Raw genomic sequence first — 18,942 nt, forward strand, 5'->3', positions numbered from 1 at the left:
GGGTGTGGGGGCAGGAGGAGAAGAGGAAAGCACATCACAGGTGACCTTGGCTACTGGAAGGGTGGCAATGCCCTTGACAGAAGACACTGGGGGGAGCAGGAGAGAGATGAGTCCCATGGTAGACAGGATGTGTTTGAGGTGCAGGCATGCAGTAGTCTTTTGGGGTGTGGGAATGGAGTTTTGGAGAGAGATTAGGGCTAAGTATGTAGCTTATTGAATCATCTGTCTAGAAAGAAGAGAAGACCTGGGACAGAGTCTTTGGCTGTCCAGGGTACACGTGATGGGATGTGTGGCTAGAGCAACCAGGCGGGTAGGAGGAAAACCAGGACAGCGCATCATCACAGAAATCCAGCAGGAGTGGCTGGTCATCCGTTTCAAATGCCATGGAGACGTTCAGAAGGTTGAAAATTGAGAAAAAACCCTCTAGATTTAGCAATTAAGGGGATTATTGGTAATTTTTTGGAGAGACCAAGTGGTGGAGCCAGTGGTCAGAAGCCAGATTGTGAGTGGGGTGGGAGGAAATGAAGACAGCAGAGATAACCATTTCTAGGTGAAAGGCTGTGAAAGGAAAGAGGAAGAGAGGAAACGGCATCTGAAATGGTAGGCTTAGGTGAAGGCTACCAAAGGGCAGGGCGGTTTGGGCGTGTTTGTAGGCAGCAGGGAAGGAGCCAGGGGATGAAGAGAGACCGACTGGTGGAAAGGAGGGAGGAGCAAACTCCTTGAGGGTGTGGGTTCTTCTGAGGCTGGAACAGAGGAGAGAATTGAGGATATTCAAGCACTAGAAATGGGGAGAGGAAGCTCGTGATGAAGAGCGTCAGATGTTTCAGTAAAGTATGAGTCAGAGTCCCCTGCTCAAAGGAAGGGTTGGAGAAGAAGAACGGTGTTTTGGAACAGATGCTGCAGAGGCTACCTTTGGGGGTCAGTTAAGCAAGTGCATCTGTAAGGGCTGTTGAGATTAATAGGCAAGTCACTTAACCTTTATAATTGAATTCAGTCATGTGACAAGCACATCTCATGTCTTAGCACTTCCTGCCTCGTATTAACAGATACGTCTTATGAGACTGGAATCTTCACAAGGGCAGGAGAAGTGTCTTCTTTAAATTTTGTCTCTTCCAGCACAAACAGCTCATCCCTCTACTATGCTGTAAGCTGCTTGATTCAAGGTCTGTCTTATTCAAGTTTGTACCAGTTTCAGAACCTTGTATAGTAGCTACTCAATAAGGAGGGAGTGTCCTAGAGCGTAAAGGGCACTGGATTTGAAGTCAGAAGATCTGAATTTGAATCCAGCTTCTGCTACTACATGTCTGTGTGACCTCTTACAAATCAGCTGACGTTTCTGGGCCTTAGTTTCCTCATCTCCAAAACAAGGGGATTGGATTACATCTGGAGTTCTTAACCTTTGTTGGGACATGGACCTCTTTGGCAGTCACTCTGGTGAAACCTGTGAACCCTTCTCAGAATCATATTGTTTTCTTTTAAAATTAATAATTGAAATTGGTGAAAGAAAATATATTTTCCCCATCCAACTTCATGGACCCCAACTTCATCTATGCAGAGGTCCTTGGACCTAACCCCAGAGGTTAGGAACCCCCAGATCAGGTGATTGTTCAGGTGCCTTCCATTTCTAAATCATAGGGTGTTAAACAAGTGACAAAATCATCACACTTTTGAAACACGGGAAACAGCCTAGCATAGGAAGGAAAGCATTGGGCTTGCAGTCAGGAAGCCCTGCCTGAGTTTGATTCTTGCCTCAATTACTCGCTGTGAGATTTTGAACAAATCACTTAATGTCTATGAGACTCATCTCGAATACTCATTCCATAGAGTTATTGTGTGAATAAAATTGGATAACGTTTATAAAGTGCTTTACAAACCTTGTAGAGCTATATAAATGCTAGAGTGATAGCCCTGGAGTCAGGAAGACCTGGGATCAAATCCTGCTTCATATAGATGTTCTCCAGTGATGGCACCCCACTTGGTCACTCTATGTCTCAGTTTCCTCATCTTTAAAATGTGAAGCATGGATCAGGTGGCATCTGAGGGTCACCTCCAATGCTAAGTCTTGGCTCTATATTGTTTACCCTGTAGAGGTATCATGACAGTGTGTAGAGTTTCAGGAATTGTTCTGGGCGGTTGCCAGTCTCAGACTGTCTTCATTCTTCTAATTTTGTGAGCTAATACTTTTTCTTTCTTTTTGTACTTTTTCTGTCACTCGAACTTACTGTCCTCTTCCCATTATATCTGCTTTGTAGCATCTGTATAATTTGTTTACTGTGTCCTTGGACACAAGGAGAGAGCACATTCAGCTTAAGGATTGAACATCCAATCCTTACTTCACCTTCTATGGGTGTTCTGAAATGAGCTTTTATCCAAAAATGTTGGGCAGAAATAGTGCTTGCTGATTCTGTGTTCCCTGTGGTGATGGGCTTGATCAATAGCTAGTGTCCTTTGTAGATATTTCAGATTTATGGCTTTTTAAATTTGATTGCAGTTAGATAGCAGAGACCCTGGGCATTCTGATTTGTGGTGTAAATTGGTAGGCTGTCACATAGTGTCTCCAAATTTCTCTGACTTTTAAGATAAGGTGGGACCCTGTGGTGATTAAAATAAAAAAATACAAGTAATTGGTATTATGTGAGGGGATACCTATGTTATTCTTTTTGTTCATTCCTTTAACAAGCATTTATTTTTTAAAAATATATTTTGTTTTCCCCCAATTACATGTTGAATCAATTTTTTTTAACATTTGTTTTTTTTAAAGGACAAATTTTGTCCTTCCTCTCTCCTTTCCCCCTTCCCTGATAACAATATAGGTTATACATGTGCAATCATGTAAAACATTTACATATTAATCTTTTTGTACAAGAAGACTCACATAAAAGAAAAATGAAAGAAAGGAAGTGAAAAATAGCATGCTTCAGTTTGTGTTCAAACACTATCAGTTCTTTTTCTAGAGGCGTAGAGAATAGTATGTTTCATCATTAGTCCTTTGGGATTTTCTTGGATCATTGTACTGCTGAGAATAGCTAAGTCATTCACAGTTCTTCATTGAACAGTGTTGCTGTCACTGTGTATAAAGTTTTCTGGTTCTGTTCACTTCATTTTACATCAGTTCACGTAAGTCTTTCCAGGTTTTTCTGAAATCATCCTGCTTATCTAGCACAATAATATTCCATTACAGTCATATCACAGCTGGTTTAGCCATTCCCTGGTTGATGGGCATCCCTTCAATTTCCAGTTCTTAGTCAACACAAAAAAAACTGCTATAATTTTTTTTTTTGCAAGGCAATTGGGGTTAAATGACTTGCCCAGAGTTACACAGCTAGTAAGTGTTATGTGTCTGTGACCGGATTTGAACTCAGATCCTCCTGACTCCAGGGCCAGTGTTTTATCCACTGTGCCACCTAGCTGCCCCTTATAAATATTTTTGTACAAAGAGGTTCCTCCCCCCCCCTTTTTTTTTCAAGTTTTTGGGATGTAGACCTAGCAATGGCATTGTTGAATTCAAGGGTTTGCACAGTTTTATAGCCCCCTGGGCATAGTTCCAAATTGGATCAGTTCATAACTCCACCAATAGTGCATTAGTGTCCCAGTTTTTCCACATCCCCTCCAACATCCATCATTTTCCTTTTTTGTCATATTAGCACATCTGATAGGTGTGAAGTGGTACCTCAGAGTTTTATTTAAAAATTTTTTTATTAATTTATTTTGATTTATCAACAATCACTTCCATATGCTTTTGAATTTAAAATTTTTCTCCCCCTTCCTCTCCACCACCCTCCCCAAGATGGTGCACAATCTGATATAGGCTATACATATACATTCCTATTAAGCATATTTTCACATTAGTGATCTTGTAAGTAAGAATTAGAACCAATAGGAGGAACCACCAGAAAGAGGAAACAAAACTCAACAAAAGAGAAAAAAAATAGCAGATAGTATGCTTCAATCTGCATTCAAATTCCATAGTTCTTTCTTTGGATGTGGATAGCATTTTCCATCACGAGACCTTTGGAGATGTCTTAGATCCTTGTATTGCTGGGAAGGGTTAAGTTTATCAATATTAGTCATCACACAACGTGGCTGTTATTGTGTACAACGTTCTCCTGGTTCTGCTCACTTCACTCAGCATCAGACCATACAAGTCTTTCCAGGATTTTCTGAAATCAGCCTGTTCGTCATTTCTTATAGCACAATAGTATTCCATTACATTCATATACCACAACTTGTTCAGCCATTCCCCAACCGATGGGCATCCTCTCAATTTCCAATTCTTTGCCACCACAAAAAGAGCTGCTATAAATATTTTTGTACATGTGGGTCCTTTTCCCATTTTTATGATCTCTTTGGGATATAGCCCTAGAAGTGCTATTGCTGGGTCAAAGGGTATGCACATTTTTGTAGCCCTTTGGGCATAGTTCCAAATTGCTCTTCAAAATGGTTGGATCATTTCACAACTCCACCAGCAATGCAGTAGTGTTCCAATTTTCCCACATTTATCATTTTCTTGTTTTGTCATCTTTGCCAGTCTGATGGGTGTGATGTGATACCTCAGAGTTGTTTTGATTTGCATTTCTCTAGTAAATAGTGATTTAGAGTATTTTTTCATATGATTATAGATGGCCTTAATTTCTTCATCTGAGAACTGCCTGTTCATATCCTTTGACCATTTATCAATTGGGGAATGACTTGTATTCTTATAAATTTGACTTAATTCTCTATATATTTTAGAAATGTACCTCAGAGTTTTAACAAGCATTTATTAACAACCAATCAACCAACAAATGTTTGTTAAGCTCTTTGTTCCAGGAGAGGAGGAGACAAAGACACAAATGAAACAATACGTGCCCTTAGGGAGCTTACACTCTGATAGAGGAGACAACACATACATACATAAGTATATCCGAAATAAATAGGAGGCAGTTTGGGAGGGAAGGTACTGATGGTGGTGGGGAGGGGGGAGTCAGAAAAGGCTCTATGTAGAAGCAGCACCTGAGCATCTCAAAGGCACCAATGAAAGAGTGCACTCCAGGTGTGAGGGGCAGCAGAAAGACATTTATATTTAACTCTGAGACCACAGAGAGCCACTGGAGTTGATTCAGTAGGGGAATGACACGATCAGATGTTTGCTTTAGGGACATCACTGAGCATCTGTGTGGGGAGTGGTTTGGAGAAGGTTGAGACTGACTCAAAAACCATTTCAGCATTGCAGGTTAGAGACGATGAGAATTTAAACTAGGAGGCCATGAGAGTGGAGGAAAAGGGACGTATGTTGTGAAAGTCTTGACAAGATTGTGTCACTGACTGGCTATATAGAAGAGTAAGAGTTAGGGATGATGCCAAGGTTGTGCACCTGGGCAATTGGAAAAATGGCGGAGCCAGCAACAGGAAGGGGGAGGTTCAGAAGAGGGGTAGGTTGGGGCAGGGGGAGCAGAGATAATGAGTTTGGACATGTTTGAGATGCCTGTGGGACACGATTTGAAATGTCATAGGCATCATAGTTGATGTGTGATTGGAACTCAGGAAAGAGACTAGGGTTTGACGGAGAGGTCTGAGTGCCATCAGCACAAAAGTGATAATTACTCAAAAGAGCTGAGGAGGTCATTGAGAGAGTATAGGGAGAGAAGAGAAAACAAATGACAAAGCTTTGGGGTGTACATACATTTAGGGGATGTGATACAGGTGATGATCCAGCAGAGGAGACAGAACAAAACTTAGACAGCTGGGGGGAAAATCAGGAGAAAGCAGTATTACAAAAACCAAGAGAAGAGAAGGCTTGTCAGCAATGCTTCACACATAGTAGAAACTTAATAAATGTTGAGGTCAGGAAGGATGAGGATTAACAAAAAGCCATCAGACTTGGCAATTAAGAGATTATTGGTAAAGTTGAAGAGAACAGTTTTAATTGAGTGATGAGGCTAGAAACTAGATTCTAAAGGGCAGAGTATCAAAAGGAGGGGAAGTGGGGGCAATTTGTGTGTGTAGCTTTTTCTAGGAGTTTGGCTGTTCTAGAGAGGAGAGAGAAAAGGTGATAGCCCATGAGGATGATAGGGCCAAAATGGGGTTTTTTTAAGGATGAGGAGATCTATATGAATGTTTTTAGGCAGAAGAAATCACTAGATAGAAAAAGATTAAAGAAGATGAGATGTTTGCAAAAAAAAAAATTGCTGAGAGAGACAGAGGAAGATGATGGGATTAAAGGTGCACATACAAGGGTTGGTCCTGGCAAGAAAGAAGAACTAGAATACTATTGTGCTATAAGAAATGATGAACAGGCTGATTTCAGAAAAACCTGGAAAGACTTGTATGGTCCAATGCTGAGTGAAGTGAGCAGAACCAGGAGAAAGTTGTACACAATAACAGCCACGTTGTGTGATGACTAATATTGATAAACTTAACCCTTCCCAGCAATACAAGCATCTAAGACATCTCCAAAGGTCTCTTCATTAGAAACTGCTGGAATAAAAGCAGAGAGAATAGCTCAGGATGCTAAGGAAAGTCGAGGAGAGAAGAGCAATTGCAGAGCGAATGGTTTCTCACCTTTCAGTAGTGCGAGTGGAGGGTGTGTTACGAAGATGGAGGGAGGGATGCTGTGGGAGCCTTCAGGAAGTAAGAGTGGGCTTGGAACTGCAGAGAAGACCACCGGTGATTGGGAGTCACCTGGGGAGGAATGAAAGATTGCTTGGTTGTGGCCAGGTCCAGTGGAGATTTGATAACCACCATTTGCAGCCCCAGGGCTCAGCAGCCCAGTGAGTAGGAATGGATACAGTGGATCGTGGGAGTGATCAAGATTGGAGTTTTTCAAGGTGAGAGTGGCAGGAAGCAGGCAGGAAGGAAGCGTTAACGGTAGGGTCAAGATCAGCAAGCATTTACTGAGCGCGTGTGCAAGGCTCTGTTTGGCACTGGAGACACCAGAAAATAATGAAACGTCCCTGCTCTGGAGGGAAACATCATGAACGTAGATAAGTAAATCGATATATAAAAATTAAATTCAAATTATTTTGCAAGGGGGAAGAGTCCCAGCAACTGAGAGAATCAGGCATTGCCTCATATAGGAAGGGCCTGAACAGAAGCCAGAGCTTCTGCAAGGGCATTCGAGGCTCGGTCTAGAGAGGGGATGTGTGTAGGGTTGTCTCAGGTGACCTGATTTCAAGTCCTACCTCTGCCTATCAGCGTTTTGGGCTTTCGTTTCCTAGGACACCTCTCCAGTTTCTTCGGGCTCTAAATTTGTGATCCTACAAACCAATTTTCTTATAACACTATATTTGCTTTTTCTTCATACTTCAATATCATATAGAAACAATATGTTCTAAGCCACAAATAATTTCTGGAGGAAATAGCACTGGCCATCTATGAAGAGCTTTTCAAACCTTAAAATGCTACATAAATGCTAATTATTATTATTATCATCTATTTTAATTGTGAATTTAAAAACAGCAAATAAAGAACACAAAAAAGGATTGTATATGAAAATAAACTTCTGCACAGATTTACTTTTTAAGTGTGTGAAATTTAAAACAGTATTAACAAATTGTCCTGCTTGTCTTTGCTATTTTCTGAACTTGATGAACTTCTAAATCCAGTGTCACTAACTGTCCTGAGCCTTGATGTTTTGTTTCTGTTTGTGACCGAAGGGCTCAGTTGGAAACCGATTTGAAGATCGAAAAGGAATGGAGGCAAACTTTGCAAGAGGATCTTCAAAAGGAGAATGATGCTCTGTCTCATCTGAGAAATGAGACGCAACAAATCATTAGTCTTAAAAAAGTAAATCGTGGTAAAATGTTAAATTTTATTTCAGCTGTTCTGTTTAGAAGGAGATGTATTTTCAAGAAAAATTAGAAACAGTCGTTTTCACAGCCAGCCATGATAACAGAACTTATTGGGCATATGAAATGTTTTTTTGTGTAAATATTTTGCTAAAATGAAAAGAAAGCCATAGGTAGAATATACCTGTTATGAAATAGTTGTACACCTATGGGAACATTCTTTTTTGCTTAAAACTTAGAATGTGTTGCCAAATAATGGAATATAGACCATGCAATGTTTTCTTTGTTTTAAGACATCTTTTTAAAAATTGTTTCTGAAGGAATTTCTGAGTCTCCAGAATGAAAACCAACAGTTGAAAAAAATATATCAGGACCAGGAACAAGCCCTTCAAGAACTTGGCAACAAGCTTAGCGAGTAACTTTTCTTTTTTACTTTCTTTAAATAGTTAATTCTTAAAAGTATATAACTGTTCAGAACCAACAAAGAACAGATTGGGGGGGAAGAAGCAGCTCAACTATTTCAACAAAATGGAAAACCTAAAAGTGATCCTAGGGTAAGGTGAACTATGTTGAATGAAATTCAGTTTTTAGTTTTTAGAGGAAAGCTATAAATTAGGCAGGTACATAACTTCACTAGGATTCTCCTCTGATTCTGTTCTCCCTTAGTGAGAGCATGTGCTCAGGATTGTGTCTGGTTTGGGGTGCCATGTTTTAGGGACATTTTTTCTCTGGAGAGCTTCTAGAAAAGGCTCAATGACCAGTCAGTCACTACTATTTAATAAACACCTAAGTCACTACTATTTAATAAACACCTACTGTGTGCCAGGTTCTGTGCTAAGAACTGGGAATACAAAAAAGGTAAAGAACACAAAGTTCCTGCTCTCAGGGAGCTCAGTCTGCTGGGGAAGGCAGCTGCCAGCAGCTTTGTACAAAGGAGCTCCAGACAGGAGAAACTGGGGACGAGTAGAGGGAAGGCACCAAGATGAAGGAGGATTGGGAAAGTCTTCCTGTAGAAGGTGGAACTTGAGCTGAAACGTGAATGAAGCCAGGGAAGCCAGGAGTCAGGGGTGAGGAGGAGGGACAGCAGGGAGGCAGGTGTCACTCAGTTGCTGAGTACATGGGGAGTGTGAGGTGTAAGAAGACTAGAAAGGTGGGGAGAGGCCAGGTGAGGAAGGGCTTTGAAAGGCAAACAGGATCTTCTGTTTGATCCAGCAAGTAAAAGGGAGCCATCAGAGTGTTAAATATAGGAAATGATATGGTCAGAAGCTGTGTTTTGGGAAGATCAGTTTGACAGCCAAGCAGATGATGAATTGGAGTGGGACGAGAGTGGAGGCCGGGGGATGGAGCAGCAGGCTGTTGGGATGGCCTCGGCTGACGTGAGCAGGACCTGCACTGGCGGCTGTGTTGTCAGAGGAGAGAAGGGGACATAATGTGAACCATGTTATAAAGACAGAAAGGACAGGACTGACCGCTGATTGGCTGTGTGGGGGGGGATGACAGAGTGAAAAGTGGAGACAGACATCTAGGTTGTTCACATCTGAGTAGTGACCAGAAGGATAGGGGTACCCTTGGCAGCTAGGAACAGGGGATAGTGTGGGGGGAAAGTTCAGTTTGGACGTGTTGAATTTACTATATCTATAGGATGTTCAGTTAGGATGTTTAAAGAGTAGCTGGAGATATGATACTGGAGGTGACTGATGAGTAAATCTGAGAGTTTTCTGGCATAGAATTGAAGCCATGGGAGCTGATGAGATCACCAAATGAAATAGTTTAGAGGGAGAGGTGGACTCAGGACCAAGCCCTCAGGGACTGGACTCCTGGCCAGTGAGTGTGACCTGAAGAGCCAGGAAAGGAGACTGAAGAGAAGGGGTCAGCTATGTAGGAAGAGAACCATAGGAGAGCAGCAGCGTCTTGAAAGCTTAGGAGACAATACCGAGGAGATGAGGGTTATAAGCAAGCCGTCTGTATCAGATGTACACATCAAAGTCTGTAGAGAGGTCAAGAAGGGTGAGGATGGAGAAAAGGCCTTTTGACTGGGCAACTATGAAATCATTGATAATTGTGGAGAGAATATTTTCAGCTCCATGATGAGGTTGGAAGCCAGAATGTAGAGTTAGGAAGAGAGGGCGAAGAAAGGCGGGCAGAAGTGCCCATTGTAGACAGCCTTCTCAAGGAGTTTCACCCCATTAGTTAAGAGAGAGAAGGAATAAGAACTAGTGGAGATGCTTGGATTAAATGAGGGTAGTGTGAGAATGGGGAGCAGGGGTGGGCAGAGTGACTGGCCTGTTTGTAGTGGTAGAGAAGCAGCCAGTACATAAAGAGAGACTGAGGGGGAGAGTAAGGGAGGATGGAGGGGGACAGTCTACCCACTTGTGCTTTTAGAGGGCTTAACTCAGCGAGGACCATCTGGTCATGTGAAATAGGGGTGAAGTAGGAAATAGTGGCAGAAGGCATCTGTGTGATGTGAGGAGGAACAGCTCTTTGTGAATGACTTTTGGAGGAGAGATGAGAAGGTTTGGAAAAGCCACTGTGGTAAGTGGGACCAGGGCTTAATTAGGGAAGTGTAAAAGGATTGCCTAGCCATAGTGAGGGCCCAGCTGAAATTGTGCAATATGAATTTGTGGTGGATCCCACCCAGTACAGTTTTGTGATATTCTCCATCGTCATTCAGCAGTGAGTGAGGAGAAGAGAAGGATGGGGTTTGGAAGAGCAAAATCATCTTAAGGATAAGGAGTCAGGGGCTGTAGAGAAAAGCATATCTTAGGGTTGGGCTTGTTCACCAAGATAGGGGAGGGAAGAGAACGTCGCTCATGCAGGGGTAATTAATGGTTCAGAAAGAATGAGGGGTTGAGGTCATCAGGAGGACAAAGAACAAGGCTGGGGGTCGAGAAGCAGAGAAAGAGGTAGAATCAGATAAAGGAATTTTGGAGTTCATGAACATGGAAGTGGTCCATTTGTGGGTGATGGCCAGATCCAGAGTGTGACCATCTCTTTGTATCACTGTGTGTAGGTCATTGGAAATGGGTGACTTGAGGAACTGGGAGATAGAAAGGTATTGGAGGGAGCATTGGTGTGTATATCCAAGTCCCCTAGTCAGAATGCAGGAGTTGGAGAGGCCTGAGCCCTTGTCAGGGATATTGTAGAGAGGGTTTTTATAGTGCCAAAGGTTGAACTAATCACCTTTGAGACTTCTTCCAATTCTGAAATTCTGATAATCCTGAATAAGTAAAGAAGGGTGGTGACTTGTACAGTGGGGGGGACTAGAGATTCTGCCGAGGGTCTGTTTACCCTGTAGAAGATGAGACGTAGTAGGGGCAGTGAGGGCTGTCTGCAAATGAGAAACACTTCATATTTTACAAAATGTGACACATAAATTCTCTTCTTTGATTCTCAAAGAGTCCTTGTGAAGTAGATAGTACCAGTACTATTAAGAGGACCAGCCCTGGGGTCAGAGGGCCTCGTTTCCAATCCTGCCTCTGACCAGCACCACTAGGGTGAGCTGAGACAGGTCACTAAACCTCCCCGGGCCTCCTTTTCTTCTTCTGTAAAATGAGATGGTCCAGATACCCAGTCACTTTTCTAGGGGATCATTGTCATTAAGCATCAGAAGCCAATGTTGACCTCTTTCTAATCTCTTTTAGATCGAAACTTAAAATAGAAGATATAAAAGAAGCCAACAAGGCATTACAGGTCAGTAGAAATCTCTTCCCTTCAGAAACTGATCTGGATTAATGTTGTGTGCATAAAATATGAAGCCTAGGTACACAAAGAAGAAGTATTAATTAAAAGACAATTCAAATCAAATGCTGTGACCAGTGTTGGTATCATATGAGATGCTGTGTTCCCTTTCTTTCTCTAGAGTGTGAAATATTCTGTAGTCTTATGTCAGTCATGATCACTGTGTCAAGACAGCTACACTTGAGTGGGGTTTCTTTGTTTCATATTCAGGAAGGTTAGTGTGGATGTTGGATAGTGGGAAATGATTATGGTATAAAGAATAAAACCAATCAGTGAAACATTTGAAACAAAACAACACCCTCCACCCATTGAAGTTCATACTCAGTATTTTGAATCTACCTGTGCTTGGGATGAAAAAGTGTCAGTTCTCAGGATTTTGTTTCCTAAAATTATAATGATCCTTCGGATCAGCCTCTGAGAGAATTGGGCCAACAGAACTTACATCTGTGATGCAAAGTTGGGAGGGAAAGGAGGGCACCATTATGGTCATGACAATTTTTTTTTTTTAACAATTAAGAAGAACAGGGGGGCAGCTAGGTGGCTCAGTGGATAGAGCACCGGCCCTGAAGTCAGGAGTACCTGAGTTCAAATCTGGCCTCAGACCAAACACTTGACATTTACTAGCTGTGTGACCCGGGGCAAGTCGCTTAACCCCAGCTGCCTTAAAAAAAAAAGCAAACAAACAAACAAAAAAAAGAACAGGGCATCATGGGGAGGGAGGTGGGGAAGGAGGGAGAGAAAAATTTAAAACTCAAAAGCCTAAGGGAAGTAATTGTTGAAAACTAAAAACAAATTAATAAAACAAACAAAAAAAAAGAAGCTAAGTTAAAAAAAAAGAAGAAGAACAGGGGCAGGTAGGTGACACAGTGGATAGAGCACTGGGCCTGGAGTCGGAAGGACTCGAGTTCTTGACATTTACTAGCTGTGTGACTCTGGGCAAGTCACTTAATCCCAATTGCCTCCAAAAAAATAAAAATAAGGAGAAAAAATATAAAAAGGTTGTGGGGTTTATTGAGGATTATTAAATTTACATGTAAGCAGTCCTACTATCTTCCCCTTTCTGTAGAGGCAGCGCAGCCTTCACAGAGGCACATAACTCCCTGTAACAATGCAGCAACTTCTGACCAAACAGGATCTTTTTCTGGCCTCAGTTCTCTTCCATTTGTGTGCAGGTTAATGCAGGGCAGTGAGTGAATACAGCACCAGGCCTGGAATCTTCTTGATTTCAAATCTGGCCTCAGACATTTACTAGCTGAGTGATCCTGGGCAAGTCGCTTAACCCTGTTTGCCTCAGTTTCTTCATCTGTAAGATAAACTGGAGAAGGAAATGGCAGTATCTTTGCCACAGAACCCCAAATGGGGTCATGAAGAATCAGACCTGACTGAAAATGACTGAACAATAACAAAAACTCTCAGTTACAAAGTATTTTGCTGCCTATGGAACAATCAAAGACAAAACAATATAGAAAGTATTGCTGCATTCTCCTTTTTGCTCCCTTACCCCCATCATGGTCTTGGTCAAAGAATGCCATTTTCTACCCTCACATTTTTTCCCCAGAGAATTCATGTGGTTCTATGCCTGGGGATGCTTCCATCTGATGTAAAAGCCTCCAGAATGCTGGCAACGAGGCCAGATAGCTCCAGGAACCCTCCTAGGTGGCTTGGAAAAGGAAGGGTTAGTCCCAGCTTTGGGAATGGGTTGGGGTTTGTGGAGGATTGGAGGAGTTAACAGTGGTTGGAGTATTTGGATCTGGCTGGTTATGACCTGACAGAGGTACTGAAAATATGGATGGAGAGAGGCAGCCCTTCACTCTCCAAGCCGAGATAGCAAGGAAAAGTTGTTTATGTTGCACTGATTTTGCAGTCTCTGGCTTTTCTCCGGTTTCCTTGGCCACATTTTCTCCATTGGCAGTGAGAGATTCTGGTGCCCAGTTGCTGTCTTCCAACTCTGGGATTCTGTGGTGTTCATGAAACCCCCTTCTACTCAATTGTGAAATACAATAATGTTGACATCTGTAGGAATCTGCATGCCCGTCATGAACTGTGTGGTGGCACCACCATGTACCTAGGTGCTGCTGACAGGACGCAGCCCTGGCATCGATCATAGGCCCCAGCACAGTCGTGAGAGCAAGTCTTCTGTCTGGGCTGGAGGCACTGTCCTGGCCTCTCTGTCCACCTTCCAGCAGATGTGGAGGAGCACACTGTTACTGTGAGGAATCGGGGCTTTTTTATTTTTTTGGAAGCAGTCGTTAAGTGACTTGCCCAGGGTCACACAGCTAGTAAGTGTTGTGTCTGAGGCCGGATTTGAACTCAGGTCCTCCTGAATCCAGGGCCAGTGCTCTATCCACTGTGCCACCTAGCTGCCCCAGAACATCTCATTTCTCACTTGGCTGCACTGCTTTGGGACTTGCTTGACTTCTCCATGAGGCCTCATGTTGGTGACCTTCCCCACCCCAGTCCCACTGCCCCTTCACAGCTTCCTGTTTTGTGTTGGCTCCTTTTTTATATCTGTATTCCTGACACTGATTCGCCCAGTGCCTGGCACACAGATGCTTATTTCCTGAATGCTTATTGATTGATGATCATTGCTCCCAAAGGAAATTTTGTGTGTGTGCCTGATCGGGCAGCCTAAGCATGTTGGAGGATAACACCTCCAAAGTCTCACAGTGTCTTTAAGACTCTGATTGTCCAATTCTAAGAATCATTCCAGATACTGTATAATGTCATTGTTACAGGAAGTTATGTGCCTCTGTGAAGGCTGCCTGGCCCTACAAAAGGGGAACGTAGTAGGATTGCTTACATGTAAATTTTATAATGCTTTAAAAAAAACCACAACTTTTTGTATCTTACTCCTTAATTTTTAAAAATTGTCCCCTCCTTTTAAAAAAAAAATTGTCATCATAAAGGTCCCCTCCTTTTCCTCCCAACTTTCTACCATAGTGTAAGTGAAGGCTTTTTATAGCCTCCTAGGGAAGCTCAGGGAGATTGGTACCAGTGTTCGGGGGAATGAGGAGCCATACCTGTACACTGTCTTAAGTTCAAATAAAAATACAAACACCAAGGAAACAACACATTACCTTCTATTTACTTCTCTGTATCTCTGTTGTATCTCCATAGTAGAATGTAAACTCCTCAAGGACAAGACCTGCTTCATTTTTGTCTTTGTACACCCAGCTCTAGTACAGTGCTTGGCATGTAGTTAACCCTTAATGATTGTTTGTTGGATTGATGTCATATATTTAAAGTAAGTTAGGAAGATGAGTCTTTCTGAGTTCAAATCTGGCCTCAGACACTTACTGGCTAGTGACCCTGGGCAAGTCACTTCACCCTGTTTGCCTCAGTTTCCTCATCTGTAAAATGAGCTGGAGAAGGAAATGGCAAACCACCCCAGTATCTCTGCCAAGAAAACCCCAAGTGGGGTCATGGAGAATCAAACATGACTGAAACAACAGCCAGATGCTGGAAATGCAAGGTTAGACACAAAAGTGCCTTTACTCAGGCAACTGACATTTTGCTGGTGAAAACATGCATACAAGTAAATATATAATATGTACACAATAGAAAGCAATGTCAAAGCATGGGGGAAGTTAAGTGGGGAATCGGGTAAGGCAGGTGGTGCTGGAGATTGAGATTTCATTTTTTTTTTCCTAAGGCGATTGGGGTTAAGTGACTTGCCCAGGGTCACACAGCTAGTAAGTGTCAAGTGTTTGGTCTGAGGCCGGATTTGAACTCAGGTCCTCCATGACTTCAGGGCCGGTGCTCCATCCACTGCACCACCTAGCTGCCTCTGGATGTCGAGATTTCAAGAGGCATTAGTGAGGAAGAGAGTCTTCCAGATACAGGGCACAGCCTAGGCAAAAGCATGGAAATGGGAAAAGGTATGACAGGTGGGGAACATTTGGCCAATTTAGCTGGAACAGAACGTGCATCTGAAGTAAGTTAAAACAGGCAGATTTTGACTCCTTAGAAGACAAAACTAACAGCTGTGTAAAAGCAGAATGGGCCTAGGGAAGTAGTTTGGCTCCTTCACTAAGTGGAAGCTGAGCGCCCGCTGGTCGTGGAGAACGTGACAGAGGAAGCCCTGGATTTGCTGGAACAGAGGGACTGCTGATGCCCTTCCCGCCCCAAGTGTTTTTAGTCATTCACTTGGTGGTTTGTTTCCACCTATCGGCTGTTATGTCCTTGAACATTCATGGTGCCAAACTATTGGCCCGCTGGACTGTCAGCTCCATGAGGGCAGGGACTGTTGTTTATCTTTACTTTGTATCCTCGGTGGTTAACATAATGCCTCGAATATAGTAGGCACCTGACAAAAGCTAGTTGGCTTAATTTAACTAGCCCACTGCACTGGGCAGTGCTAGTTTTGTTGTGTGGCTCAGTACAGAAAGGCAAGAGGGAATATATTCCTTAGCTTTAGTCTTTTCCCTTACAGTCTAGAAACCGAAGGCAGAGTTCAGGTATATAACCCTGTGGTTAGACAGTTTCTCCAACCAGGTAGTTTTATCTGAGGCCGCCTACCTGTCTTATGGGTTAGATAACATACCTTTTAGAGGGCTGTTTTTCCCCCAATTCATCCGGCATCTAATCACCCACTAAAATGGTGCATGTTCAGTAGTCCCTGCCCTTACACATTCAGGGATACCTGTACATGGTTGCAGTAGCGATAGTCGACATGAATGTGTCGTATAGGCTTCTGAAGGTGTGGAAGGACCATGACTCTCCCTTCTCCTCCTCCTAGGGTCAGGTTTGGTTGAAAGACGAAGAAGCCACACACTGTAAATTATGTGAAACAGAATTCTCACTTTCTAAAAGAAAGGTAAGCTAGAAGGGGAAAATTGTATTCTGATAAATGAGGGATCAAGCCTTGATTTCGGGTTTATAAAATTTTTTTCCCGTTTTTTTAAAAGCACCATTGTAGAAATTGTGGGGAAATTTTTTGTAATGCCTGCTCTGACAACGAACTACCTTTGCCTTCGTCACCGAAGCCTGTTCGAGTCTGTGATTCCTGTCATGCTCTGCTGATTCAGAGATGCTCATCAAATGTGCCCTGAGACTTGTAAAGTACATCCTGACTGGGGTGGTTGAGAGTGTGCATATTAGACGTACAACTGTTTAAGCTGTCCTCACCATAGTTTCAGAAACTTCTGGCTCTTCTTGATATGCTTCATGTGTACATGCTCACAGACCAAAAGTTGTACCCTATTAACTCAAACACTACAGAAATTCTGAGGTAGATGTAAATTTACTTTTTATTTTCTAATGCTTTTAATTTCTAAGTAAAATGCCTTTGTAAAATATCTTTTAACTATCCTTGCAAACATCACATTTTCAACAGGCTAGGCACATTTCTTTTAATGTTAATTTAAGTAACAGTGAAAATAACTAGACGTAATTCATAATGAGCTGATAGGGTAACAAGTTTAATAAGCAAGAAAATGGAGGTCTTTTAAAGGCCACATAGATATACACAATAACAAAATTTTTGCCTTATCTCAGACCTTTCCAAAATACTGGGCTTGTTATATTCTGCCTAATTGATTCAAAAGAGTTGCCATTTTTTGATGGTGCCTGCAATTCTTTTTAAATGCACTTTATAAGCTTCATAGTTCTCATAAAAATACCGTACATAAGAAAAAATCAATTTTACAATGTTTCTATTTTACAGACCAGTTATACCAAGAACTGGTATATATTTTTTTCATCACAATTATGTACTGGCTGTGAACAATTGAGTTATAGTTATAATAGCATATTAGGGTAATTACTTATCATGTTTACTTGCCAACTTCTCATTCCTCCAAAACAGTTTCAAGTTTTCTTCTTCTACCTACCTTTTAATAATAGCTGCTACTGCCAACAGAAGCTTTTTTCTCCAAGGGGGAGGGGACTGTTGCACTAGACTTGTTGGAAGTTAACACCCAGCTTCACTTTTTTTTTTTTTTACCTCCCTGGGACTTGGGGGCAGTTCTTTTTCAGCCCACAGTATCAGGTGTGCACCTTTCAGTCTTTGACTTACCAGTCACCCCAACCTTTTTATACAAATGTAGGAACGTTCCAATTCTGTTTGTCATTATGAAAGGGGGGGCGGCAACATTAGGGCAATCATGAATGGCTGTGAAACTGGCTTCTGTAGCTGACGTGAGGATGGCGCAGACTGACACAGAACCAAAACTCATAGAAGGTTCTCTCGAGCGCCATTTCTCCTCTCCCCTGTTTGGGTGTGCCAGTATTGAGGTAAACCCTAAAAATGTGTTAGCCGTATTGTGTTAAATACACTTTAGGTATTTTTAATACCAATACTATTGGAATCATTGAGTATGAAGCAAACTATCATGAGGCTTATGCTTGAACCATGTCAGGTCAAAATACTTTAAATTGTTAATTGAGTATATACAGTAATCCACTTGTGCTTTAAGCATGAGCCAGTCAGAGTAGAATTGTTTTAAATTGCTGCCTTTAAGGGAGAATGAATCAGTATTTCTAAGGATGGTTTTAAATTGTCTTGACTAATAAAATTATGTAAGAAATGGGAGTTTTCTAATTTAACCATCATTTTCTTACAGAACTCTATAGCCAACCTTCATTTTACATTCCAGATTGTTAACTCTCATGCAGCTTAGTTCAGTAGAGCTGACCTCGTACTTTGTAAGGTTTGCGGAGCACTTTACATTTCCGCTTGCTATGACTTTATTATAGATCACAACGAATTTACTTTTCTGACGTTATTGGGAACACTATTGAGAAATCAATAGTGTGAACCCAAAGGACCAATTCCCTTTGGAAGTCCTACAGGAGACAAAAGGGTTTTCTACTTTTGTTGACCTGAAATGGTAGTTGGGGAGCTACTCAGTTACCATGAAAAAAGTCCCACTTCTAATCCAGTCCCAAAGGATATTTTTAATGAAGTTGTTTGTGCTTTGAAGAGTTCAGTAACACCTCAAAATGTTACTTACACATTTCAGGATCAGGATCAGCAAGTGAACCTCGAATTGTCTTGTTACAGTTGTCACGTTGTGACATTCTGTAAGTTGCCGAACTTTGAAAGGATTTTTGGTACCTTCAGTAGAATTGCAAAAGTATTCATCTATTCATATTCACATGCTGAGGTTCATAGATCAGGCAATTTTTAGCTCTTCATTATTGCATGCATCATTCTGACCTTATACATTTTGGTTTTATATACATTTGTATTGTGCTTTAAAAACATTCTCCCTTGATGTGAAATGAACATAAGATTATATATTTTAGGTAAAATTGCTTGGTCTTCCCTCACTAGACAAATCATTGCTGTGGCAAACACCACAAATGTCACACTAAGGCTGTCACGAAGACAAGTAATCTTTGAATCTACAATTGTTCTAACTTTGTAGTGTTTTTTAATGTGACGTTTTTGGGTAAATGTAAATAAACATAATACAAATAGTTCGCTCTAATGAAA

General features: G+C 41.8%; 1 protein-coding gene across 4 annotated transcripts in view; it reads left to right on the forward strand.

Annotated features, from left to right (window-relative positions):
• RUFY2 (RUN and FYVE domain containing 2) overlaps positions 1 to 18,942 on the forward strand; it is a 53,684-nt gene extending 34,742 nt beyond the window's left edge. For all 4 annotated transcript variants that reach the window (XM_027840614.1, XM_027840615.1, XM_027840617.1 and 1 more), the window contains exons 14-18: positions 7,635 to 7,764; positions 8,087 to 8,181; positions 11,408 to 11,456; positions 16,243 to 16,320; positions 16,412 to 18,942. In XM_027840614.1, the coding sequence (XP_027696415.1) occupies positions 7,635 to 7,764; positions 8,087 to 8,181; positions 11,408 to 11,456; positions 16,243 to 16,320; positions 16,412 to 16,555 (496 nt within the window). In that variant the 3' untranslated portion in view covers positions 16,556 to 18,942. The remainder of the gene's footprint in view (positions 1 to 7,634; positions 7,765 to 8,086; positions 8,182 to 11,407; positions 11,457 to 16,242; positions 16,321 to 16,411) is intronic.

The sequence above is a fragment of the Vombatus ursinus genome, unplaced genomic scaffold (assembly GCF_900497805.2).
Source record: "Vombatus ursinus unplaced genomic scaffold, bare-nosed wombat genome assembly UNPS02014847.1, whole genome shotgun sequence".
Classification (NCBI taxonomy): Eukaryota; Metazoa; Chordata; class Mammalia; order Diprotodontia; family Vombatidae; genus Vombatus; species Vombatus ursinus.